This window comes from Solanum stenotomum, chromosome 9, assembly GCF_019186545.1.
Source record: "Solanum stenotomum isolate F172 chromosome 9, ASM1918654v1, whole genome shotgun sequence".
NCBI lineage: Eukaryota > Viridiplantae > Streptophyta > Magnoliopsida > Solanales > Solanaceae > Solanum > Solanum stenotomum.
In genome coordinates, this window is record NC_064290.1 from 41,910,965 (window position 1) to 41,938,356 (window position 27,392).

Sequence of the window (27,392 nt, forward strand, 5' to 3'; positions counted from 1 at the left end):
TTATAAAATGGAAGCCAAGCTAATTAAGTATCCCCTTTGGTAAGACTACAAAGTTCTAGTAAATCAAAGGCAAAGAGAAACTAATTTGCTCATTTGGATTAAAGACCAGAAAGTAAAGGGAACTGAATATAATCTTACACTTGTCTAACGGTGTCCTCAATTCCTAGGCATTATCTCAGAAACCTGAAGTTGTAAAAATGTGTTATACATTGAACAAGCTACTGTTAATGGATTCAACAGCCATGAATTAATTCACTTGATTCTTAAGGAAGTGAAAGAGGGATGTAAAGGATGAAGAGGTTATATCAGTCTTTCCAACTAATCCTAAATTGGACAGGCAAGAGGAGGTGAAGCACTTTACTTGCCTTCTTCAAGGTGGACCATGAGAAGAGAGGAAGCTTACATGCATCCAAAGTCTCCTCATCCCGTTTCTTTTCTCTGTCCTTCTCAATCAAATTTTAGTGTGAACAGACTAGAAACATGCTTTAATCTAACATTAGAAACATGTTCTCGATACAGATTAGCAGATATTATCCAGTGGCATCCACTCACTAGCTTCTTCTGTCTTCTTTCTTTTTCTATTGGTTTAAACAGGAGTATGATGAGTAGAGACTTCCTCCCTTGCATATCAATCTCTACAAATTTCATGCTTAGAAGAGGAAATGTCAATTTTGTTGTCAATGCAATATCTAAATAGAGTTTAATCATTAAAGAACAAATGCCTTGACACATCTTAAACTTTTGATGACCTGCCAGGACATAAATCTGCAACCTAATTTTTCTTCTTAATTTCTCCCTACTTTCTTGAGTTAAGCTAACAAATCCACTATTGCAAGATGATTTTCTCATTATCAGCTTATCCTTGTAATATTATGTGTATATAAGTTTCCATCCCCAGGAAAACAAAACTTGCCTGCTCAAACTTACACCAAAATTACAAAGCGTCAGACTTTAATTTTATAATGTCCCTAAAGTCAACCTCTTCTTATAGAAGGTTGTATATCCTTTGGTGAGAAAGCACGGAAGATAGTTAAGGCTTGTACCACGTCAGCACCAAAAAGGCGGGGCTGAAACATAAAAGGATACATCCCAATCAATAAGAGGATACATAGATATACCAGTTTCCAATCACAGGATCAAGAAAAAGGAGGAAAACAACATAAAGGTATCTAACACGATGGTCATACAACAATAGAGTAATTCATAGACCAACTCTGCTAGAACAAATTTCTTGAAAGAAACTTTAGAGTTTAATCCAAGGTAAGGCTACCAAAAATCCTAAGCAGAAGACATGTGAAGTCCCAGAAATGAATTTAGAAAATCTCAAATAACACAGTTTTAAAAAAAAATAGTTGAAGAACAAGCACCTGCAACTTAAACTTTACTAAGTAGACATAGCTTTCATCTTTTTCAGTCGCTTCATGGCAGGGGAGACTGTCCTTAGTATCTTGCGGCCTTTCTTTTTCTGTTTCATCTTCTTCATGGAGAGAGGCATCTCTCTTATGGGGCCGGGAGGCACCCCCTTCTTCAAAGCACTACCTCGGGGAGTAAGAGTGGGTGGCAACCGTAAGTTTTGTGGAGGCATTGGACTGTTTGGCTTCCATACCAGGTTGTTCTTCATAGCAAACCTTACCTTCTTTGAACTTTTCTCTGTGCTCTTTGTACCAGCATCCCCTTCACTACTTATAACATGGATGCAAGACTCTGTTCCCTCAGCAATTTTTCCTCTCTTTCTCTTCTTTTTCATAGAAATTGTAGGTGTGTGAGATGAATCATTGTCATCGTCTGAAGCAACTTCAGCAGCAACCTTCTCAAACTGCATCTGAAGATTTGAAATCACTTCTTCATTAAAAGTCACTTTGTTATGAATGACCAGCTCGTAATTGGAACTATCACCATTAATAGTAATCATGTTCTCCTTTCTGTCACCATTACTAAGCCCATTTTTCTTCTTTTTCTTTTTCTTCTTCTCCCGTTTAGTACTCTCAAGCTCATTGGTCTCATTCTCCTCAACCAAAGTGTCATTCTCAGAAACCTTCTTTTTCTTTTCTTTCTTCTTAGCCTTTTTACTGCCTCCATCTTCTGCTCTCTTCACCTTCTTGCATTTCCTTACAGGCTCATCACCAAATTCTTCATCATTCTCATCCTCAGCCACTTCTAAATCACCCACTTTACCAGTCAAACTATCCTCAATGGGTATTAACTGAGGCACCTCTTCACCATCATCAACAACCTCATTTGTCTCAGGCAGACTAAATTCAATCCCTGAAGCTTCAAACTCCTTCTCCAACCTCAAGAACTCCTCGTGCAATTTCAAAACCACCTTCCTATTACCCTGAACACAATCCAGGGATGAACCAACCTCAAAAAGCTTTCCTGAAAACCCTGTTTTCAATGCAATAACCCCAAATGCCACATCACCATAGCTCTCATCCCCCTCCACACCTTCCTTCCTCCTCTCCAGCAAACTCCTCCCTATCTTTAACAACTCCTCAAACACACAATTTTTCACTTTCCCAACCATAATTTTATCCTCAGACTTCCCCAATACACTCAAAAAGGGCTTAAACAAACAGACAACCACATCATCTTGGACCGGAATAAAACACCCTTTTAACTCATCAAGAAAAACAGAAGCAATATGATAATTCACCCCATGACCCAACAACTTATCTGTAGCAAGAAAAGCATTATTTTCCAATATCTCAGTACATTTTCCGATAATCTCCAAATTCCAATCATATTTTCTCATCAATTCAAAAACTGACCTAAGAAATTTCCTAATTAGCAAGTAAAACTTGTCCAATCTTAAATGGTCAATACCATTCCATTCACGACGAAGGGTTATCAAGAAGGCAGAAAAATAATGTAAACAAAGACCGAAATCAAGAGTTTTCACCATAGAGCAAATACGGTTGATGAGTAGAGCTTGAGCAGGGGCTTTATCAGAATGCCAAAGACAGTAGAAAAGTCCCTTCCACAACTTCTTCATATCATCATCATCGAGTTGGGTTTGTGTTACAAGCCACGTTTGAAGATGTGCGAATGTTTTTGACCTAATGGAAGCGTTACAAGCAGCTAAATGTTTTATCAGAGAAGTACCTTGTGTTAAGGTGGTATCAATAATGGTTGTTTGGTGTTTGATTTTGGATTCTCTGAGTCTCTTCTTCATTGTTGAAGATCGGCAAAAGTAAAGCTTTTTGTGAGAAGTCTGGAGGAGGAAGAAGGGTTTTGGCCTTTGGGGGAAAAAGGCACGTTAGGGCTAGATGGTTCTTTTTTTAGTACATTGTACTGTATATAGCCCTAATTAATAAAAGGGGAAAGAAAAAGAAATTATTATATAAGTTTCTAGTATATACAAGTATATTGCAAAAAAAATAAAAATTTAAAAAAATTGGCATAATATTTTATAAAAACAATCTAAAACTAACAAACTCTTACCGTAATAATTATGCAACTAATAAAAAATTAGCAACTTATTTATGGAAAATAGCTATATTTAGAAAAAAAAAAATTTTAAAAAAAGCATGTTTTAATAGCAAATGTTTCCCCCCTCTCTCTTTTTTTCCCTCTCATGTCAATAAGAAGAAATTCATTTAAATGTATTATGTATCAAGTGTACTTAATAAAATATAGGTGAGAGTTTTGTATTTTATTTCAATTATATTCAAGAAAAACTATATTTTGTATTTTTGTATCAATTGTATTTATATTCGTACGAATACATTATACATTCATCCCCTCTGTCAAATGTATTTGTATCCAATCAAAGAGAGGATGACTATGGATGTATTCGTTGTATTTCGAATACAATTGATACAAAATAAATAAAGAAAACAATGCAAAATACAATTCGTTATATTTCGAATAAAATTGATACAAAATAAGTATGAAATACAAAATACAATCATCTCTTCTCCCTCTCTCAATTTCGCTCGCCTCTCTCCTTTCTCTCTCAATCTCACTCGCATCTCTCTTCCCTCTCTCAATTTCACTCGCCTCTCTCTTCCCTCGCCTCTCTCCTCTTAATATGTATTCTTTTTTATACAAATCAGTTTGTATTTGTCTATTTTCTCCAAAATTTTCTAAAAGCACTCTTCTCTCTCATATCTCGCTCGCCTCTCTCCTTCCTCCTCCCCTAACATTTTGCTATTGTTAGTAATTAAGCAAATTATAGCTACAGAGTGTTTAATGTTTGCTATTTTTGAAAGTTTCCCAAAATTTAATAGTGATAACTTCCTAATCCTTAAGGGGTCGTTCGGTAGATGGATAGAGTAGCACAAATATTAGCTAGCGCTTGGCCATAGATTCTCATATATTTTTGGCAAATATTATTTGGGTAAAATTTCACGATGTGTTTGGTCATAGTATTTGGGAAACATATTTCACTTTTTTTAAGAAATATGATTTATACTCCTAAGTTTTAAAAAACTATCAAAATTAACCATATGTTTGTGTTACATAGCAAGATAGAAACGTTAATGTAACAAGATTCATGACTTTGCAACAAGTCAATTGGATCTTCGTTGTAGCAAATAACAAGTAGTGTCCATGACACTGGAGCGATGTGATAGTTCGGAGCGAGTGCAACAAACATCATTTCATACATCATGAAGTAGACGAAGCTAATGACTTTGTTACCTTGAGGCGATTGTTTGTCATTTTCAACTATATCATCACTTTCATATTCATTGAATATTCAATCACTGCTTCATTGTTCACGTAAAAAAAATTATGTAATACAGCGCAAACAATAACTATAAAGGGTGTTTTATTGTAAAAGATGAAAATTTGGGGTAGAATTTAAATTTTTAAAAGCTCCCAAATAATAAGGTTTGGCCCAAATACTAGTTTTTTTTCTAGTATGTGGGGATTTGGGAATATTTGCCAAATAATGACAAATTGTATGGACAAACGCTATTTGCCAAATTTTCTCCCAAATTTGACTTGGGAAATTTATGGTCAAATGGTTCCTTAGTAATGTGGTACTCCCTCCGTCCCTATTACTTGTCATCTTTTTAATTGACACACCTATTAAGAAAACAATTATTGACATAGTGAGTTTACCATTTTATCCCTATTAATTATGAAGTTGATGAATTAAAAACTTAAGATTTTCAAGAAGTGCTACCTTTTTCAAAGTAATTAATTGAGGGTATAATATGTCAAAATAGTTTGTCCTTTCTTGATTTGTCAAAATGGACAAGTAATTAGGGACAACTAAAAAAAGAAAAGTGGACAAGTAATTAGGGACAAAAGGAGTATTAGTAATGCAAGTATTAGTAATATGGATATTAATTATGCAGGTATTAAGTAATGTGAGTATTAATTATGCAGGTATTAATAATGTGGGTATTAGTTATGCATATATTAGTTATGTGAGTATTAGTTATGCAGGTATTAATTATGTATGTATTAGTTATGCATGTATTAGCTATACACGTATTAATTATTTTACCTTCTACTCTGCATAAATAAACACAAATTTTCTCATAACTTATACATGTATTAGTTATACAAATTTCAAAATTGTCAACCAAATGTCGTATTAATTTTATACTGAATAACTTTTTTTCTTATCCACCTATCAAACATCGTATTAATTATACACATGAATAAGTTTTTTCTTATCCACCTACCAAACGTCATATAAGTTATACAGACTCTAATATATGAATAAGGCTTGTTTTATACAACTACCAAACGACACCTAAGCTGGATAAAATTATGCAAGTATTAGTAATGTGGGTATTAGTTATACATGTATTAGTTATGCAAGTTTTAGTTATACATGTATTAATTATGCAGGGTTTAGTTATACATGTATTAGTCTTACGGGGCTTAGTTATGCAAGGTTTAGTTATACATGTATTAGTTATGCGGTGTTTGGTTATGCAAGGTTTAGTAATACACATATTAGTTTATGCAAAGTTTAGTTATGTAGAGATTACAATACATTAGCGAGCTAATTTTTATTTTGTAATCACAAAAAATAATTAGTGAGCTTATATTTGTTATAACCATTAAAATAACCAATTATATAAATAACACATTAAAATTAAATAAATTCCAAAAGCTAAAAACAATAAAGTCAATAACAAATAACTAAAAGTAATTAAGTAATTTGTGTTCAATATGATTAACCAATTAAGCAATAGGTAATTTGAATTGAAATATATAAAAAAAAATAACTAAAACAATTAAAACTTGTAATAAAAGTGCGTTGTAGAGACATTATGCAAAGAAATTAATTACAATTACTAGACACTCCCTTGCCACCAAAGAAAACAATTAACAATAAATTAAGCAAAGAAACTAAAAGTAATTAAGCAATTAAGACGACAAAAATATCAAAGCAAAAAACTCGTAGTGTTTTTTTTACTTGTATTAATTATTTGATTTGTTGTAAATTAATATATATTTAAAAGTAAATTGATAGGGATAAATATGTAATTTACTATTTTAATACATGTATAACTAACACACACATAACTTATTTCACCCTTCTATCCCACATAAATTATACATATATTCCCTCATAAGTTATACAAGTATTAATTATGTAGGATTACAAAAAGCGCAACCAAACATCGTATAAAATTAATACATGAATAACTTTTATACAATATTGGGAAACCTACCAACCAAACATTGTATAAAATTAATACATGAATAACTTTCATCCTATTTACAAACCAAACATGGTATAAAATTAATACATGGATAATTTTGTTATTCATGTACTAGATGTACCTTTATCCAGCTGCCAAACGACCCCTAAGTGAACAACTCTAAACCTAAACAATACAAACATGATATTCTTATATAAATAATAATAAGGAACAATTTTTAATTTTTTTCAATTATAATTAATTTTAAAATTTTAAATATTAGAAATTTTAATATAGCTCAGAAAAGATTTAGGAAACAAAATCTATTTTAATTTTAAACTAAAGCAGGCCAAAAAAATCATTTTATTGCTAAAATCAAATTATTTACACACAAAAATAAGAAATTGGGTCCAGGCCCGAAACAGCCCAGACTCGATAAATAAAAAAATCAACCAAAGCGAACAAAGGGAAAAGGGTAAAGGAAATTGGTAAGTACACCACCTTTCACTTCATCTTCTTCGCAAATACAAGGAGATCTGAACTTGAAGTACTAGTCACATCTTGGTCCAAGGAAAAACTAGCTTGGAAATCATTAAGGACGCTTTAAATTCTCATAAACACCATGACTCTAACTCATTTAAGGCTCCTTTAGCATAGCTTCTTAAAGTCAAAATGAGTTTGTATCAGTGTCACGCCCTGAGGCTACCCCTTGGACGCGGACACGGGACCTAGGATCACGAGTGACCCCAAGCTAACCCTACTGGCATATCATAAGAATACTAAATAAACTAAAGTAAGAAAAATACTGTGCGGAAGCTAAATCATAAGATAACTAGAATGATGGGAATACTCATATACTGTCTGAATATATGAAAACTGAGAGATTAATAACAACTGAAAAGTCAAACTCCAATACTAAAGCTGAAACTAACTATGTCTGAAAATAGCCTCTAACTGACTAGAAGTGTTGGGACATGCCCCAGCTAAATCTATCAAAATTGAAACTAAGACTAAAAGCAAAGAAAACATGTTTGCCGTCCTCGGAGAATGAAGACTCACCACTGATGCTGCTGAGCTGAAGATCGGGAACCGATCTATGCGTGATCTGGAGGCTGAAGACCTGAACCCACATCACGAGAAGATGTAGCGCACAGTATGCATCAGTACTTGAAAGGTACTGAGCATGCATGATAGAATAAAGCTGAATAAAAACATAAGTGAACAAGCATATATCTGAGCAATGATAAGAGATAAGAATGATACTAAACTGAGAATACTAAACATGAACTAACTGAATGCAATGACCAAGTTTATAACATGCTGAGACTGAAATCTGACTATAAGTGATGACATGGTCAATGCAATAGAATCTGACTGTAAGGGAGCTACTAATAACCGACATAAAACCACACGAGCTAAATGTGGAGTCCAATGTATACGCCCCATCGAGAGGACCCAATATACCCTACCAGAGGTATAGAGGCATGACTATCATAACCGTATTTCGAACTAGCCGAAACAGTTCGCAACAAACATGACTAACACAATAATTTTTTTTTGAAAAAGGTTGTTTCTTGTTTTAGAGTCGCCACCTAAATTTTAAGGAAAATATTAGGAAAACCATTTTTTATGTGTAATGTAAACTCTATTTTGATTTGCGAAACTAATGAGATTCTGAGTAAGAGTTTTGGTTACTCGAGGGGAAGATATTAAGCATCACTCAAAGCCTATCTGAAAATAGTCCTTAAACTCAATTTAGGAAAATATAATTAGGAAAATTTGTTTATTTATTTGCATTGGTAAGTAAATTTTATTATTTTAAAAAAAGAGTAAAATACAAAGTACGACATATATATGTCTATCAAATAAAATTAATAGTAGCATGTTTATCATACAGTAAAAAATAAAAATAAATGAATGTACTAAAAATGTATGATAATTTTATATGTTAAAAAATATATATGTGTCTTATATAAATGTATCCAAAATAAATGTTGAGTTTAAATGATATGAACATTTGTCATTTTTTTATTATATATATATATATATATAATTAAGGTGTAAAGGAAAATAAAATAAGATAGAATAGTAGTATGTGTGAATATGTAGTAATATGTATGATATATAACTTTGAATAAAATACATAAAATGGAGTTTCCAAACAAATAAATAAATAAAACAAATAGTAATAATACTAAATGTCAAAATACTATATGAAGTTTGCGATCTTAAATACATTTATTGTAAAGTATAGTATATTCATGTATGTTGTTTTTTTAAAAAAAATATATGAACGTTTATTATTTTATTTACATGTAGGGACAAATTGACGATAGATTAGATGTAATAAAATAATATGTATATTTAAGTGTAGAGATTTATAACTTATAAAAAATAAATAAATAACATTCGTAAAAGGGATAGTAGATAAAAATAATATGTTATGTAGAGAAAAATATAAAATTCATACCTTTATGTGTATGACATAGATATGTATGTACCTTGTATTTTGAACTCGTTGACTTATCTAAAATCTTGAAAATAGCATGTTAAGAGATTAAAATATTTTAGCACTATGTGATTTAAAAAATAAAGATAGTAATAATAATAAATATAATTTCTTCATAAATGGGTTGATCTAAAGAATATAAAAATAGGCCTAACTATTGAGACTTAGAGAGTGTTTGAATTGGCTTAAAAGTTGGTCAAACCTACTTTTAAGTCAGTTTTTTTACTTCTAGAAGTGTTTGGCAAATATAAAAAATAACTTAAAATAAGTCAAAAATGACTTAAAATAAGTTGAGAAGTGTTTGGCAAGGTCAAGAATGACTTAAAATAAGTTTAAAATGACTTAAAATAAGTCAAAAATCAAAAGTAGGTCTCCCCTTACTTTTTATTTTTTGACTTAAAAGTCATTTTAGTTTGAGTTTTTATTTTTGACTTAAAAACTACTTTTTTTAAGCCAATCCAAACGGCCCTTCTATTACATTTATTTTGTTAAAAAAAACATGTAGGCCTACTTCCCTACTTGTTTTCTTAAAAATATGTATGTCTAAAGATAAATATCTTACCCATAAGTAATTTCTGAAGGTAATTATTTTAGCCTTTAAACTAGTTTCAAATTTATTTGGAGGTCCTAAGCGATTAGTAGGCCTAAATGAATATTATTTTAGCCCTTTTGAAACTTTATTTGGAAACTTTTAAACTATAAACCCCTCTTTTCAACTTAAGGACCTGAAAGAATGTTATAAGTAAAATGCTAACCCATTTTTTAAGAAAATATTTTTTGTATCGTTTTCTCTAAAAGTGTTTCAATTAAATTCATAAACCAATAATATTTGCTCACACAAATAATCTTCAAAATAAAAGACAAGCAATATATCAAAAAATTAAGATTTAGGCAAAACATATATAAGAGTTAGTTAGCATATCTAAACAATATAATCAAACTCGTAAAAACAAATGCTAAGAAATGTTGGACTCCTATTTATGAGACTCTAAGTATTGCGGTGATCCTAATTGTTGTTGGCCTAATATTTAGGCCAATAATGAGTTTCAAAGTAGAAATTTCAGCCCTCCGATTGTACATGAAACATAAGAAGAGGAAAATAGATTAGAGTCACATGGCAAACAAGTAGCAGAACTAAATAGTAAACAAAAATGCATTTTTTATAATCAGGCAATAATTACTTCGATAGGCTTCTATTAAATTGAAACAATGTATTTAGTTAGTTGTAAAAAAAATATTATTTTTTTTTGCCTTTCCAGACATAAAAACAAACTTAACAAAACATTCACGTACGACATCAAATATGCTTGCATATATATCTTCAAGAGCTCAAGAGATACATGACATATTAACAAAGCACACCACTTGGAGAATTGAAGCTAGTTTTAAAATGAAGACCAAGCATTTGCTTGTTTACTAATTGCTTATCATAATAAAAGTAAAATATATATAAAAAAAAATGAACTTTCAAAGTCTCCACATAGTAGCATAAATTTTTTTTTCTTGCAAATTAATTAAGTTCCAAGTCAGTAACTTAATAAAAATGGATTTGAGACAAAATTCAATGCAGCCACCATCATGTCAAGCTTGGCCTTTAACCAAAACAAATACGCCATTATTTACATACTAGTTAACTGATGTGTATATATGATACAATAAACCTTCATCCATATATTGTTTGGATAGAATATTTCAATATCTAAAGTTCATAAATATATGTTTTACACTGTTGGCTAAGTTCTAACCAAAACAAGGAAAATACGTAAAAGAAAGGTTCCCTAAAAAGAGGAAATGGGACAATAGGTAAAGCATTTTTTATGAACCATTTTGAAAGGATTTTTTTTTATAAAATCTAAAGAGTTTTTGAATCTCAGAACATAACTTCCGTCTTATGACCAAACAAATCTCCTAACTAGACAACTTCTATGTCCATGATGACTAGAAAAATAAAAGATTATGCTCTTCAATCAAACTTTATAGTGGCAGAGACATTCCAATTCAAACAACAAAAAAAAGAAGTTTTCATGTTCGCACTAGTCCTAGCTTGAACCAGATTTAGGGACAACAATTTATGAACATAAAGGCAGGTTAATTTGCAGAAAAAGATCAAGTGAAGGTAATGTATGTAGACAAGTTACTGATTCTACGACTAACTACTTTATACATTCCATACTAAACAAGTTGGTTGTCTATTCACATGGCTTTAACAGAAGGGTGTCAATATTCTTGACAACACCTTATCTTTAATAAAAGGCAACTCATTATGGGAAAACTAATTCGATAACATTGCTAAACCGAATTGAAAACAATGTCTTCCAAGACAATACACAAGATGCTAATCCGGATTGAAATGAACATGCAATCAAATTAACTTATCCTTTTCAGACCAAATTTTGTTCCTAAAAGTATTTAGATCAAGCATATAAAAATAAGAAAATGGGCCAACGATTACTAAAATAAGCAAAGAAATCATATGCTACATTTAACATATATTGAAACACTAAAAGAAAGAACAAAAGAAACTCATCGGGCAGCTGCACATTCACAATTCTATATGCTCTCAACCTGTCGGGACTTAATAAGGAAGCAAGATGAAGCTCATAGAGATAACAAACAGTAAAGAGGGCAAACTCATTTATCACCAAGGGGTGAACATACAAAATGAAGGAACAAATACGACAAGACATCCTTTACATAGCCTATAACCTAGGAAAGGTAATATGAACTTATTTGAGGCATGTCATGCTAATCAATATTGTATACTATTTGACAGCAAACGACAAAAATAATACCCTTAATTACTGGAAAAACAACACAATCCAAATTAAATCTGGAAAACCTCTAACAACAAAAGGCAGGACCAAATGAACAGAAACGAAAAATCATTCATATTATAAGATGATCATAACCAAATTAAACTCTACTAGTCTAGGTAAGAACTATTGATCTATACTCGAAAACAAACATAAGAATAATGGGACGAATCCTACAAGATTAGTCCGACATAATGAGGTTTTATAACAATGAATTAAAGATGAAAAGGGAAGACAAACACGACTACGAACGAATAGTGGAAAAAAATTATACTGCTAATGCATAAAAAATAATGAACATCAAACTATTTTTTGAACAAAGCGGAACAGTGATTCAACTAGTTTTTTTTTAGAACAAGATAAGTCATAACGGAAACAAAACGCTGATTCAGATTAACATATAATTATTTCACATACAACAACTCATATTCTTTTGATTCGTAACAAACAGGATAAAGGTGAAAAAGTAAGGAAAATGTACCTCTTTTGGAGCAGCAAACAAGAGCTTTGACGTCAAAAGATTTCAACTTCGAACTTCCTCAAACTCCATCTTATGACCGAAAACAAAACCAAGGACCAGAGAAGATGAGATAATTTTTGAATTCTAAAAGTTTGCAGTGTGTTGCATTTTTTTCTTTTCCTGGGTAGTTCTCGATCTCTCTTTGATTTTCGGATGATCCGTTCCATGAGGACTAAAATCCTTTTTTATAGCCGAAATTCGGCTCCAAGAATTCAATTGAATTCTTGGAAATGCGAATCTCAAAGGTGACAAGAAAGAAATGATGAAGGGGACGAAAAATCTCTCAAGAATCGACCTTTCCAGGTCGATTTAAGAGGATTGAGTGACTGATAAGGCATTTTTCTGACGGCCCAGAGCCGTTCTTCTGACAGGGATATGGGGAATCACGTGGGGCGGTGATGGGAGAGGATGTTCTGGGGGGAAGTAGAGGAAGAAAACTGATGCGTCCTTTCGCTAGAAAAGTAAAGAAAAACGTTGGGGAAGATGGAGGACTAGGGGCGAACGTGACTTCTGGGAAACAGAGTATAGGGCGATGGTGGTAGAGTCTATGTTGAAAAGTTTTGGTTTACTTTCAGCTGTATGATCATTTGATCGGACGGTTAATAAAATAAAGGGTTAAAAAATAAATAATAATAATAATAAAAAATAAAAATAAAAATAAATAATAATAATAAAAAAATATATATATATATATTGATAATTATTGTATATTAAAAAGATGTATTAATTAAAGCCGTTGGATTAGATTGGATGGTCAAGATTTAAACTGGAAAAAAAAACACAATTCATGTGCTTCCTACATGGCTCACGTGGATTGGCTGAATTAAAAAGACTTGGATTGCCAAGTATTGTTCAAATTAAATTTATTTAAATTATAACATTTTCTTTATTAAATAGCCATAATTTATTAAATTCAAAATAATAATTTTGCAAGACTAGCTTAGTTGATAAAATTAGTCATTCTAAAAACTAAAATTAATATAAATTAGTAACTCATTAATTAATTAAGCCTTCCTAATTTAAAAAAAAATTGTAAATTTTTTTTATTGTAAATAGAAATTATATATAATTAGAAAAATCGAGTTAACCCTTAAGAACAATATTTATTTGACGTGAAATTTAAAAATGAGTAAGCAATAATATTTATATATTATATATATATATATATTTTATTATTATTATTATTTTTATAAAAAATAGTATTTATGAAATAAATTTTATCAAATAAAATAAATAATTAAAAATCTTTTTCGCATTCCTACAAAAATTTCATAACACATATATATATTCTTATTTTTTATTTTATTATTATTATTATTATTATTGTTATTATAACTCTAGTTAAACAAATGTGGGGAGCCAAAATTGGGTGTCAACAACTTGCCTTTTTCTTTGTCCACGGAGGAGAGTAGAGAAGATGTGGACAAAGAAAAGTTGACACGATCCAACTTAGGCGACCACCAAAATACATTGAGCAACAACTTGGCAAGAAATGTTTATGGAGTAATGGCCGAACTATGGCTTCTGAGTTGCCTACATATCTCATGCTTCATGAGAAATCAGGCCATATGTAGTTCGAGAATGTAGGAACATAGCAAATTTTATTAAAATTTGTCGTAGTATCGAATTATGGTAATACTGAAATTTTTTGGTGGCGAGTTATGAAGAGATTAGCACGAATAGAGGGATGAGATATAGTTCTAAAGAAACTTGAATGAGAAATGTTTCGTAGCAATTTCTATTGAAGACTTATGGTAGAGGGATGAATTTTCAAAAAGATTGCCAGTGTCGAGTTATAATGAACTGAGACATGAAAGAGTTATCAGTAAGATATAAATCTGAACTTCTAAAAATCGAGTCGAGTTGAGTTTTGAAAGTGAATCCTTGGCGTAGCTAGTGATGTTTGACATTGCACTAACTTGCCCTAGTTTGCTGCTTAGAGGGAGTTCCTCGTTGTAATGTGTTGTCCTGCAAAACATGTAAAAGGGTGAAAAGTACCCGTTATGGTTCAAAAATAAATAGATTGAAATAGTAACGTAAAGAGTAGAGTGTAGATGTCCAAACGATTGTATTGTGAATGTGATATAGGCAAAGTAATTTGTAATGTAGGGGACCTCGACTTGTGGGGCTGTTGTAATGTAAAAGCCTGTAGTCGGCTGTGTAAGGCTTGTAATGTAGAGCCGCCGGCTGGCGGGGTTGTTGTAATGTAAAAGCTTGTAACATAAATTTAATTGTCGGTGTGTGACAACATTTCTATGCATGCATTCCCCCGATCGGTGGAGGTTTAGTGATATCACTACGATGTAGTCTTTGATTAGTGGAGTTTGGTCGACGTTTGCTATGTACAGCCTCCGGTTGGCGGAGTTTGATGATGTTTACTATGTACTGCCTCCGGTTGGAGGAGTTTGACGATGTTTGCTATGTACAGCCTCCAATCGGTGGAGTTTGAGTGACATTTGCTATGTACAACCCCCAATTGGTAGAGTTATTTTGAAAGAAAGCTAATTGTCCTATTTTCCTACAAGGATCCTCTTTTCTTCAGTATTTGATCCGGATCTTGATCGTACCTGCAAAAAATTTAAATGAAATATTCTTAGACACAAGATTCAAGTTGAAGTACTTCCGATAAATAAAGTAGGGAACGAGTATTTTGGCTCATGATTGTGAGAAGTCGAATGGCGTTTCTGGTCATTCCCCGAGACTTGATATTATTTTCTTAATTCCTGTGTTCCTGCACTCAAAGAAAAAAAAATTAGTTTGNTTAAATGAAATATTCTTAGACATAAGATGCAAGTTGAAGTACTTCCGGTAAATAAAGTAGGGAACGAGTATTTTGGCTCATGATTGTGAGAAGTCGAATGGCGTTTCTGGTCATTCCCCGAGACTTGATATTATTTTCTTAATTCCTGTGTTCCTGCACTCAAAGAAAAAAAAATTAGTTTGGGAGGGGGTGTTGATTTGTATCAACTCACGGATAGAAGCCTCGTCACTGGAATCCTTCGGCACCTTCTTTGTCCCACACATAGTTCATTAACCTAGACACTTGGCTAGTGGAAGAGTAGAAAAATTCTTTGAAAAGAATTAGCTTGTTTTTCTAGCAAATAAGTATATTAGGTGTATATATATAGTAATTCTCCAGCATTTTTTAGATTATGACATGTTTCAAAGTCCATCGAGATTTCCATTTGTTGACTATATCCAACATAGTCTTCTTGTAGCTTTTACCCTTCTGATGAAGCTTTCCTAGCTCTTTTGTAGACTCTGCGATGACCAAGATTCTTGATATTCTGAAGTTATGCTAACTATGAGGAAGTGTTTCCTAAGGGTAAGGAAAAATGGAAATTATGCAGTGCATTGATCGAGCCTGACTCTGGCTGCCTACGTATCCCCATAGTAGGAGTCAAATCGTAACGTAGTTCAACTACAAGTGGGAGAAATAGAAGTATGTAATGCAATGAGGGAACCTGACTCAAGCTGCCTACGTATCCAAATGGAATCAGGTCGTAACGTAGTTCGATTACAATAGAAGACTGAAAAATATGAAGAAAACGTAAGAAACATGTAATGCAATGACCGAGTCTGACTCAGGTTGCCTACGTATCCAAGCGGAATCAGGTCAGGCCATAGTTCAAATACAACACGGGAGAGTGAAAAATATGAAATGCATTGACCGGGCCTGACTCAGGCTGCCTACGTATCCAAGCGAAATCAGGTCAGGATGTAGTTCAAATACAAAAGGAAAGTGAAAGATATGAAATGCAATGGACCGAATCCGACAAGGATTGCTTATGTATCCCACCGAGGGAATTCAGGTCGAGCGTAGTTCTAAATACATGGAAATGATGATTTTGGGTTTTCTAAGGGAGATCGGATCCGATGTGGGTGGCCTACGTATCCCACCGTGGGAAGTCAGGTCTGGACGTAGTTTCGTTACATTAAAAATGCAAAAATACCATAAATAAATGATAATCTTGAGGTCTATAGATGTAGTAGTTCTTGATGACGTCTGAATTGATTGGCTTTGTGCTCACTCTACTGTCCATTTCTGCTAAGATAATCGCTCCACCAGATAGTACTCTATGAACCATGTAGGGTCCTTGCCAATTTGGTGCAAATTTTCCTCTGGCTTTTTCTTGGTGGGGAAAGATCTTCTTCAATACTAATTGCCCCGGTGTGAACTGTCGAGGTTTGACTTTCTTGTTGAATGCTTTGGTCATTATGTTTTGATAGAGTTGGCCATGACAAACCGCGTCCATCCTCTTTTCATCTATGAGCATCAATTGTTCATGCCTGCTACGTATCCATTCTGCATCATCCAGACCAACCTCTTGGATAATCTTTAAAGATGGTATTTCCACTTCGGCAGGTATTATTGCCTCCGAACCATAAACTAACATATAAGGAGTTGCCCCAGTTGATGTTCTGATTGTGGTGCGATAACCGAGTAAAGCATATGGTAGCTTCTCATGCCATTGCCAGTGACTATCTACTATTTTCCTTAAAATCTTCTTGATATTCTTATTTGCTGCCTCAACTGCTCCATTCATCTGTGGCCGGTAAACTGTGGAATTTCAATGAGCAATCTTGAACCTTTCACAAGTTTGCTTTATAAGATCGTTGTTGAGGTTGGCTGCATTATCTGTTATGATTGATTTTGGAATTCCAAACTGACAAACTATATTGTTGCGAACAAAGTCTGCTACAACCTTCTTTGTTACTGCCTTGCATGTCGAAGCTTCGACCCATTTTGTGAAATAGTCGATAGCCACCAGGATGAAACGATGTCCATTTAATGTGGGAGACTCTATAGGTCCAATAACATCCATTCCCCAAGCGGCAAACGGCCAAGGGGAACCCATCACATTGAGCTCATTCGCAGAAACCCATATAAAATCTCTATGCACTTGACACTGATGACACTTTTGCACATACCAGATGCTATCTTTCTCCATGGTCATAAAAAAATATACGGCTCTTAAAATTTTCTTTGCCAAAGTGAACACACTCATGTGAGGTCCACATGTTCCTGCATGTATTTCTTCCAAAAGCCTTGTCGCTTCTGCGGAGTCGACACACCTCAGCAATCCTAAATCCGAAGTTCTCCTATATAGGATTTCCCCGTTAAGGAAGAAATGATTGTCCATCCTCGTCAAAGTCCGTTTTTTCTTTCTTATGGCATTTTCAGGATATTCTTGTGTTTCTATCAACCTTCTGATGTCATAGTACCATGGTTTTCCATCCAGTTCCTCATCTACATGAAAACAATATGCATGTTGATCATGCATCTCTATATCGATAGGGTCGATGTAATTCTTGTTTGGATGTTGAATCATTGAGGACAATGTTGCCAAAACATCGGCAAACTCATTTTGAGCTCGAGGGACATGCTTGAACTCAATCCTTGTGAATCTCCTACTCAACTCTTTTATGTAATACAAATAAGGCAGGATCTTGACATTCTTAGTGGTCCATTCTCCTTGCACTTGATGAACCAATAGGTCGGAATCTCCAATCACTAAGAGTTCTTTGATGTTCATGCCATCTTGAGTCCGAGAATACAAGCTTCATATTCCGCAATGTTATTGGTACAATAGAATCTAATCTTGGCTGAGATTGGGTAATACTGACCTGTTTCCAAAATTAAGACTGCTCCTATTCCAACTCCAATAAAGTTTGATGCTCCATCAAAGAACATCCTCCATCCATTATACGACTCTGGTATGTTATCTCCTACAAACAAAACCTCTTCATCAGGGAAGTAGGTTATGATCGGCTTATTATCCTGGTCCACCGGGTTTATGCAAGGTGATCATCCAGGGCTTGTCCTTTGATTGCCTTTTGTATGACGTACACGATATCAAACTCGCTCAACAAAATTTGCCACTTTGTCAGCTTACCTGTAGGCATTGGTTTCTGAAAGATGTACTTGAGTGGATCCATTCTTGGGATCAAGTACGTAGTGTATGCAGACAAGTAATGCCTAATTTTTTGCGCGATCCAAGTTAAAGCGCAACATGTTCGTTCCACCATAGTGTATCTTACCCCGTATGGTGTGAACTTCTTGCTCAAATACTAAATGACTTGCTCTCTTCTTCCTGTCTCATCATGCTGCCCTAATACACATTCAAATGCATTATCCAAAACAAATAGATATAATAACAAAGACTTTCCAGGCTCTGGTGGGACCAATACTGGTGGGTTGTACAAGTATTCTTTGATTCTATTGAAAGCCTTTTGGCATTCCTCTGTACATTTCGTGGCAGCATCTGTTGACACCCAATTTTGACCGACCTTTAGTCCTTTTGGAATTGCTATCCGATTAAATACGCATTTTGAGTTCTAAAATTCTAGTTGATTTTTGTCTAAAAAATGATATATTTTAGTATTCATAATTTACAAATTATTATATTTATTATTATCAATTTAGATTATTATATTTATCCTTAGTTAAACTCGAAATAATTACTTTACTTAAATGTTTTAAAATGTAGATGTGTTTAATTTATATGAAAATATTTTAATATATAGTATTTTATTAATCGAATAGCATTTCCTTGATCTTTCCTTAAATCATTTAAGGCTTAGCCTATTTTAATCTCAATCTCTTTAATTCATAGCCTATTCTATTCAACTCTTATTCCCAATTTAGCCTTTTCAATTCTAATCAATTCAAATCTTATTTAAGTTATAGCCCATAGGTTGTAAAAATCTCATCCCTTAATCTCCACCATTCATTCCTCATTTAATCCATAAGATCAGATCTTAGCCGTCCAAGCCCCTTAAATCAACGGTTCATATTTATCCAAGCATAACCTTCCTCTTTTAACCTAAAAGAACCTAACCCCTAAAATTCAATTCATTCATCTCCTCCTCTCCTCTCAAACTAGCCGCCGCCACCTCTCAACTCTCTTCTTCATTTTCACCGATGAAAATTGCCACCACCTGCTGGTGGCAGCCGTTTCTCTCTCCCTCTCTTCGTTGCTCTCTTCTCCTTCCCTCTCCTCCCTTCTTCTCCATCTCATCTTTCTCATTTCTCCTCCCTTCTGGCGAGAAACAACAGCAGAAGCTGCCAGCAACACTGGCAGCAGTAGCCAGCACGAAGAGAAGCAGCAGCAGCCAACACGAGGAGAAGCAGCAACAACCAGCAACCTGGCGAGCAGCAGCCAGCAACTCCAGCGAGCAGCAGCCAGCAGCGACGAACTCCGGCGAAAGCTACCGAAAATGACAGCAAGCACCCCCAAACGGAGATGGTGAACCACCGAAATCAGCAACAACTAGCAGTTTCGGCCAGCGTACTTTGGCAACTCCGGCAAACAAGCGGTGCTATCACACCGAAAGCAAAATATTTTATAAGGACGGATCTTTACAGATCTGTCCTAGGTACGAGCTTTGTTTACTGTTATTTTCTTTTAAGTCATAAAACATTATATGTGTAGGCTGCCTATTCTCGAGATTTCAAGTTCTTCATTTCGCTCAAATTCATATGCCAAATTTTATGCTTAGATACTAAAATTTTGCTAACATGTTGTGACCAGGCCTGTTAGAATTGTGCTTTTGTTATTTGTGACTAATTCTTTGCCATTAACTATTAGTGTAAGTTCACTCATTCCTAGTTCAATGAGGTTCTTGATGCATTTAATTTCATTTGTGTTAAATTGTGGCATGTCGATTATTTCACCGTGGGTAGTAAACTTTGGCACGAGAGTTGGTTTATTTATGGCTGAACTCATACGTGTAATATATGCATTTGTTAACTTGGGGCATAATTTTGGCATATGAGTAAAACCTGGCAGGTATTGGAATTGCTAATTGATATTGACTTCATTATGAGCAAATTGTGGTAATAGCTCTGTATTTAATTGTATATGGCAGACATATATTAATGTGATAGCTTGCCACTATTGTGACTTACTGCGGGTTGTATTTATTTTCTTTCCTTTAAGGTAGTCTCACTTTTGCTTGATTTCATCTGATTGCATTAATTTCTGCTAACTGATTCCTTTTACCTTAATTAAAATTGACAGATCTTTTACTTGTTTATATTTGGTAAAAAATAATTTCAAAATAAAACAGATTTGGCTCTCCTTTGAAATAAGGAAAAGTAATTTTAATTGGTCCTAAAATTATTCTTGTCCTTTTTCGTGCCCTCTCCTCCACTATAAAAAGAGATGCACTCATTCTTATAAAAGAGAACTCATGCTTACTCACTTGAATAATAGTAAAAATAATAATAATACTCTCTGCTCTAAAAAATAAAAATTCGGTGAACATTCTAAGAAGTGCTTCTCTATTTGATTTTGCTGTGTTCGGGTCGAGTATCGAATTAGGTTGACTTCATTGCTGATAATAATTTTTTGCATACTAGGTTAGTTCTTCTTCATTAGTTTAAATTTCGTACTGCATTATTAATTGTGAATATTGTTGTGAGTTCGAAAATAAATAAAAGGAAGCATCCGGGTTAATCTCCTTATTCCTTCCTTGTTAATGTGTGTTCTTATATATGCTAGGATTCGTTTGAAACTCGTGTGTTTGTTGTTAATATTTATTATGTTTCTATATAGCTACTATTATGCTATGATCTTGTGTTTTGGTATTATTCTGTTTAACAGGTTTTTGAACTCAAGTTCAAGAATGAAAAGTCGCTTAAGGCGGGATACCAGATAGAACTTATTTCTGTTTAATAGTTTATTTTGGATTATATTATGTCGTTACTATTTGTTTTTGTTCGGTTTGTAATAGTTCGTATAACACTCTAGTATATATATATATGAAATAACTTGGGGATCGTCTAGGGGGGAAGGGATATACGTGCTAAATGTTTTCTTCGTTATTTTGTTATGTGTGATTGTTACATATAATCTGTTTATTACTAAAATCTTTAGAATATGCAATATGTCGAAATAGTTTAAATAATCCACTTAAAATCAACTATTTGTTCTTGTTAGTTTATTAATTAACTATCTCGAACCAATAAGAGTTAGCCAAATTTAGTAAATGTTAATATCCTAGATCTTAATTTATATGTGTTTTATATTTTTAGCATTCTAATGATTTGAAAAAATGAAAGATTTTGAACTGTGTCTGTCTTAATTACCATCTGTTAACGTGAGAGCTTAATTAATTTCCATATCAATTCACATAGAAAGTATGCCTATAGGAGTGATTTAATTGTTATTCATTCCTCATTATTTCTAATAAAATAAAGAAAAAAAAATAACAATGATCTTGTATATAATAGTAATAATAGTAAAATAATAATTTTTGTATGTTTCCTTTGTATATCTTAATCCGTCAGTTTTTTTTTTATGACAAATTGGGAAGTAATTAATGCTTATAAACAAAGTAGGATTCCACGCCTATAGGTTTATGAATAGTATTAAATCTTATTTAGAAGTTGTGTCTATGTTTGATAATAATTTTTAGCATGTAAGTTAATCACATAATTTTAATGATTGTAGAGTTCATGCCTATAGGTCTTCTCAAATGTCTTACTTTCAGCATGTTTGCACCTAGAGAATTGGAATGTTGTAATGTGTTCGCATTTTAAAATCATGCTATTGAAGATTAGTTTTATTTTTATGTATTAATTGGGGTTTAGAAATCATGCCTATAAGAGCTTTAATACTTTCAATTTTCACACTTAGAAATCATGCCTATAGGTTTTTAAATATTATTGTATCTTTATATAGAGAGTTATTGTATCTTTATATAGAGAGTACTGTAGTTTTTGATAATAATTTCAGCATAATCATTTAGATAGCATGTCTGTAGGTTTTAATAATTTCAGCATATTGAGTAACTAAATAGCATGTTGTGATACGCTGTTCTGCTATATCATTTATTTTTGTGGCCGCTTAGAATAGACTAACTAATTTTCAGCATGTAAAATCACTAAACTACATTTTTATGGGTGCTACTGTTTTTTTTTTTTTGTGATGCATTAAGTTCTAACACTTATATGATAAAATCAATATTGTCCTCTATGCATACTAATTTGCTCAACATAGTCAATTCTGCATCGTAATCATTTGCTCTTCAACCCAATAAGCTACTGATCGCTTCAAGCATATAATGAACTGTTGCCCTTTAAATTTCAGCACTAGTAATTTGCTATTACTTTCAATGACTTTTTCCTTTTTGCATCATTATAAAGTGCCCATTTTAAATTAATTACTAATTGAACCAGTCTAATATGCTTTTCCCGACTTGCAATATTTCATGTCCTCTAAATTAATTATATTATTATACTATTTATTTGTATGTCACACACTTAGCATGAATCCTTCTCACTTTATTTGTGTTTGCTAGCATGTCTAATAAAATTTAGAGGCCAATATGAGAATTACGTGCTAAGTGTTGTCCTATTTGTTTGACTTGGTGTCCAGGTGGGCCATTAGGATTTTATCTTTGTCTAATCCACCCTAATAGTAGTCCAATGCCTCTTGGACCTTAAGCAGGGACGATAGGCACCTTGTAGCGACGTAAAGCATGCGGTGGTGGGGTAGGGGTAGTCTAGGCCCTATGGAGATGATGACACCGACTCGGTCTTAAAGACAAACCTTGGTTTTGTCTGTCCCTACGAGAAGCCGACCGAAATAAAGAAAAGTCGAGTGCTGATCCTAAAGTCAGAGTCTCCTTTTCCTTTTCTCCCTTTACTTGTTATAATTATTTGGGGTAATTTAATAAATATAAAAATTGTTTATTCTATCTATTTGTACAATTTTCTATCCCCTTGCTCATCTCTTTATTTATTATGTAATATTTATTTATTATATTATTACTTAGTTCTCGCATGCCTATCTAATTAACTAAAATAATTAAAGTGTCCTTAATTGCTTAATTGTGTTATCACCTAGTTGTGCATGTTTAATTGATTAAATAAATAAATAAAGTGGTCTTAATTATATAATTTATTCATCACTTAGTAATCATGCTAATTAAATAAATAATAAATGAAGTGACCTTAAATGCTACTTATAACCCCCACATATTGCATGAGACACGGCCGGGACCCACATTTGTGGACCTTGAGGGATGCCTAACACCTTCCCCTCGAGGTAATTTGAATCCTTACCCGATCTTTGGTTCGTAGACCTTAGTTAGAATTAGCTAGGTTAGATAGGTGCCCTAACGCGCCTTAATTCGTTAGGTGGCGACTCTTCAATCACCCAAAGCCCAAAAGAGTTGTTAGGTCGTGCACCAAAACCCGTTTTGCGAAAAACGGGGCACGACAGCATCCTTCTTCAGTAATTTGAATATGGGTTCAAAGATCACTACGGATTGAGCTATGAACTGACTGATGTAATTCAGTCTTCCCAAGAAACTCATCATGTCTTTCATGGTCTTGGGTGGAGGTAACTCTTGGATTGCTTTTATCTTTGATGGATCCAACTCTATGCCTTTCCTGCTAACGATGAATCCCAACAGTTTTCCCACGGGTACTCCAAATGCACACTACACTTACACAACCTCTCAAAGAACTTTCGCAAGTCATCCAGGTGGTCTTAACATCTTTTGGATTTGATAACGACATCATTCATGTACACTTCAATTTCCTCATGGATCATATCGTGGAAAAGGGTAGTCATGGCCCTCATGTAGGTTGCACCGACATTTTGGAGACCAAATGGCATTACTCTGTAGCAATACACTCCCCATGGAGTGATAAACAATGTCTTCTCTGCATCATCTTCATCCATCAGGATTTGGTGATATCATGCAAAGCAATCGACAAATGATTGCAACTCATGTTTTGCACAATTATCGATGAGTATATGAATATTTGGAAGAGGGAAATTATCCTTAGGACTACCCCTATTGAGATCTCGATAGTACACACATATTATGATCTTTCCATCCTTTTTTGGCACAGGCACAGTATTGGCTAACCATGTGGGATAATTTGTAACCCTCACAACGTTCGCCTCAATTTGCTTAGTTACCTCCTCCATGATCCTTAAACTCAAATCTGGCTTGAATTTTCTTGTCTTTTGCTTAAGAGGTAGACAAATGGGATTAGTCGGTAATTTGTGCGAGACAATATCAGTGCTTAATCCTAGCATGTCATCATAAGACCACCAAATACGTCAACATATTGCTTAAGCAACTCTATTAACTCTTGCTTTCTTTCAGCCTCCAAATGTATGTTGACTCGTGTCTCCTTCACGATTTTTTAATCTCCTAAGTTAACAACCTCTGTTTCGTCCATATTGGGTTTCTTCTGACTTTCAACATGCTCGATCTCGTGTGGTAGATTTTCAGGCATCATGTTTTAATCATACTCTTCGTGATCTTGTTTATCGTTTTCACCTTGCTCGGTAGATTCGTTACATGTCACAACCGTTGAACGAGGATTTTTATTAATATGAGTGCTGAAAAGTGCAAAAGGTAAGTAAAGATAAATAGATATTTAAAATAACGAGAAATTTTTCAAAGAAAATAAAAAAATTTTATTTCAAAGCATTCTAGATTTTTAGAAGAGGTGATCAACAAAAGATTAGGCATGATTCAAACCTCAATTTGATCATGCAAATTTTAAAATTAAGACTACTTTTCCACACTACCAGGACTCTGGTTGAAACAAGGACGGGCTGATGGTCCAATTTTACAAGATTTATCAAGGTTCGACATCACGAATGGTCAACTTGTTGATATTTATCTCTTCCTCTTCTCCAACCATGGCCACAAATAGATCGCCTATTCCTTCTACGATGTCATCAACCCCAGCTTGAATTGGAATCAAAGCTTGTTCCGGTACAAAGATTGTATCGCTTGACCCACGGCGGTCTTTTCCTGAGGAAGGCTCATATCCGAGCCCGTTGGTGCCTCTCTGAAGCTTCAGCTGGATCGGCTCAACTATGCCATTGGACTCCAAGTCCATTATTAGGCTGATATCCATACTTCAACGTCTCCGATGCAACCATTTTTGTTGCACTTGACAATTTTGTATAATACCCTGCCTCTACTTCCTCACCAACCCTTACAGCTTGCATAATTTCCAATGTGTGAAAAGTGGCTCTGTCTAACTAGTCAGCGACTGGGATAGAATTAACAGAAATGATGGGTGACTGAGCTCTCCGTGGATGGTAACTTATGTGCGACCCCACTCAATCTTTACACATCGGTGAAGAGTGGAAAGAACCGCTGTTGACACCCAATTTTGACCGACCTTTAACAATTTTGGAAATGCTATCCGATTAAATACGCTTTTTAAAATATATTTTGAGTTCTGAAATTTTAGTTGATTTTGTCTAAAAATTATACATTTTGGTATGTGTACTTTATAAAATTATCATAAATTATTAAGATATTTTTAAAATTATTAGTAAAACTCAAAATAATTATTTTATTCAAATGTTTTAAAATTTAAGTAATGATTATTTATATATATAAAAAAATTATAATATTTGTAGTACTATAATTGAATAGCATTTCTTAAAATTTCCTCAAAATCATTTAACTTATAGCCTATTTTATTTCAATTCCTTTCAATTCTAGTCTAATCAATTCCCAATTTTATTTCAATTATAGCAATTCTTTCATTTCAATTCTAGCCACTATGATTTCAATTTTAGCCTTGTTATTACAAAATTCAGATGGCAAAAGATTCAATCTNGTTAGGTGGCGACTCTTCAATCCTCCAAAGCCCAAAAGAGTTGTTAGGTCGTGCATCGAAACCCATTTTGCGAAAAATGGGGCGCGACAGAATGGAGACTCTGCTGGGGAAATTAGGTTCTAACCATTACGTGTTTCGTGCTTTATGTGGGGTTTACTGGGTTATTTCATTGTTTGTTTGATTAGTAACATGTTAAGTTGTTATTCATTCTCCTTGTTTATTTGTTTTCTTATTTATTTTCTGTTTTTCATGTTCCACCCCTTTCCCTGCTTCCTTATTTATTTATTTTCATGTTTCGCCCTTTCCCTTTTTCCCTTATTTGTTTACTTGTTTGCATGATCCCGTACCCTCTTTCCTTATTTGCTTGATTCTCTATTATTTTATGTGTTTACGTCCTTTTATTTATGCGTGTATTTATTTATTTATTTACTGATTTCATAAAACTGCCTATGTATTACTGTTTTTCACCTAAGTGCTAAATGTTACTGTTTTGATAAACTGACATTCCGTTCATACTTCCCCTAATTGGGACCCTCTTCCTTTTTTATTTTGTTACCGTGATGTTGTGCCTTTGCACCTCTCACAACTACTCCAATTCTCTTCAAATACCCAATTATAGAGAGTCGGCATAAGTGTGGACGGAACAGATAGTTTTACTACCGTGAAACCACGAGCCTTCTCGCATAGAACCCCTTTCAAGTCCGTGTCAAGCCAATTCTTAGAAATCTTGATTAGGTCATACATGATGCATAAACCCTAGGTGGTTTGACCTTTGGTGTCAATCCACATAATTAGTAGCCACCTTATTGTTTAAAGGGTCCCAATACCCTTAGACAAATTTCATACTCATGTGTCAATGTGGTCATAATAATTAAATTAAGCCAAATTTGTCAAAATGGAGTTTAGAAATTGTTTGTTGTTTTGTTTGTAGAGTCATGGACACTTTCAACTCTCCAAACCCACAAATGGTCGTAGAGGTAAACTACAAGCTAAGGAACTGGTAGATGGATATCAAGACAGACCGTGAAAGAGAGATTCGACAGTTGTTGGGCGGTCTTACCTATCTCATTTTTGTCATACTAAACCCTCACTTGATTAGGGCCTTGCTAGAATTTTGGGACCCTGTGAGGATGGTCTTCAATTTTGTGGATTTTAACTTAGCACCAACGATTGATGAGATAAGTGGTTTCATTGACATGTCATACCACGAGTGTGAAATGATAGTACCATATAAGCCATCATCGAGGGAATTTCTAAAAAGTCTGGGAATGAAGTCAAATCCAACCTTGCCTTCTCTAGATCTTGGGTGGATTCATTTCGACTT

The 27,392-nt window shown here is 33.7% G+C and overlaps 3 protein-coding genes across 3 annotated transcripts; all 3 read right to left on the bottom strand.

Annotated features, from left to right (window-relative positions):
* Positions 1 to 1,170: 1,170 nt before the first annotated feature.
* LOC125877789 (uncharacterized) lies at positions 1,171 to 3,279 on the bottom strand. Its single transcript, XM_049559055.1, has one exon. It carries the CDS (start codon positions 3,170 to 3,172, stop codon positions 1,385 to 1,387), a length of 1,788 nt encoding a protein of 595 aa, XP_049415012.1. The 5' UTR covers positions 3,173 to 3,279; the 3' UTR covers positions 1,171 to 1,384.
* Positions 3,280 to 14,963: 11,684 nt separating this feature from the next.
* On the bottom strand, positions 14,964 to 17,000 carry LOC125877536 (uncharacterized). Its single transcript, XM_049558801.1, has 3 exons — positions 16,485 to 17,000; positions 15,918 to 15,983; positions 14,964 to 15,020 (listed from the first exon to the last, which is right to left on the bottom strand). Exons 1-3 carry the CDS (start codon positions 16,998 to 17,000, stop codon positions 14,964 to 14,966), a joined length of 639 nt encoding a protein of 212 aa, XP_049414758.1.
* Positions 17,001 to 17,024: 24 nt separating this feature from the next.
* On the bottom strand, positions 17,025 to 18,393 carry LOC125877537 (uncharacterized). The gene is made up of 3 exons (XM_049558803.1): positions 18,351 to 18,393; positions 18,082 to 18,183; positions 17,025 to 17,995 (listed from the first exon to the last, which is right to left on the bottom strand). Exons 1-3 carry the CDS (start codon positions 18,391 to 18,393, stop codon positions 17,025 to 17,027), a joined length of 1,116 nt encoding a protein of 371 aa, XP_049414760.1.
* Positions 18,394 to 27,392: the final 8,999 nt, after the last annotated feature.

Excerpts from the sequence above, each read along its gene's own strand:
- LOC125877536 (XM_049558801.1), bottom strand. The coding sequence starts at position 17,000 with ATGAATGGAGCAGTTGAGGCAGCAAATAAGAATATCAAGAAGATTTTA. Across the intron at positions 15,984-16,484 it reads TAGCAGAAATGGACAGTAGA|TCTTCTATTGTAATCGAACT; the intron begins GTGAGCACAAAG and ends CATATTTTTCAG. Across the intron at positions 15,021-15,917 it reads ACGTAGGCAGCTTGAGTCAG|GTACGATCAAGATCCGGATC; the intron begins GTTCCCTCATTG and ends AATTTTTTGCAG.
- LOC125877789 (XM_049559055.1), bottom strand. The coding sequence starts at position 3,172 with ATGAAGAAGAGACTCAGAGAATCCAAAATCAAACACCAAACAACCATT.
- LOC125877537 (XM_049558803.1), bottom strand. The coding sequence starts at position 18,393 with ATGGATCCACTCAAGTACATCTTTCAGAAACCAATGCCTACAG. Across the intron at positions 18,184-18,350 it reads TCAGAAACCAATGCCTACAG|GAGATAACATACCAGAGTCG; the intron begins GTAAGCTGACAA and ends TTTTGTTTGTAG. Across the intron at positions 17,996-18,081 it reads AGTCTTAATTTTGGAAACAG|ATGGCATGAACATCAAAGAA; the intron begins GTCAGTATTACC and ends CTCGGACTCAAG.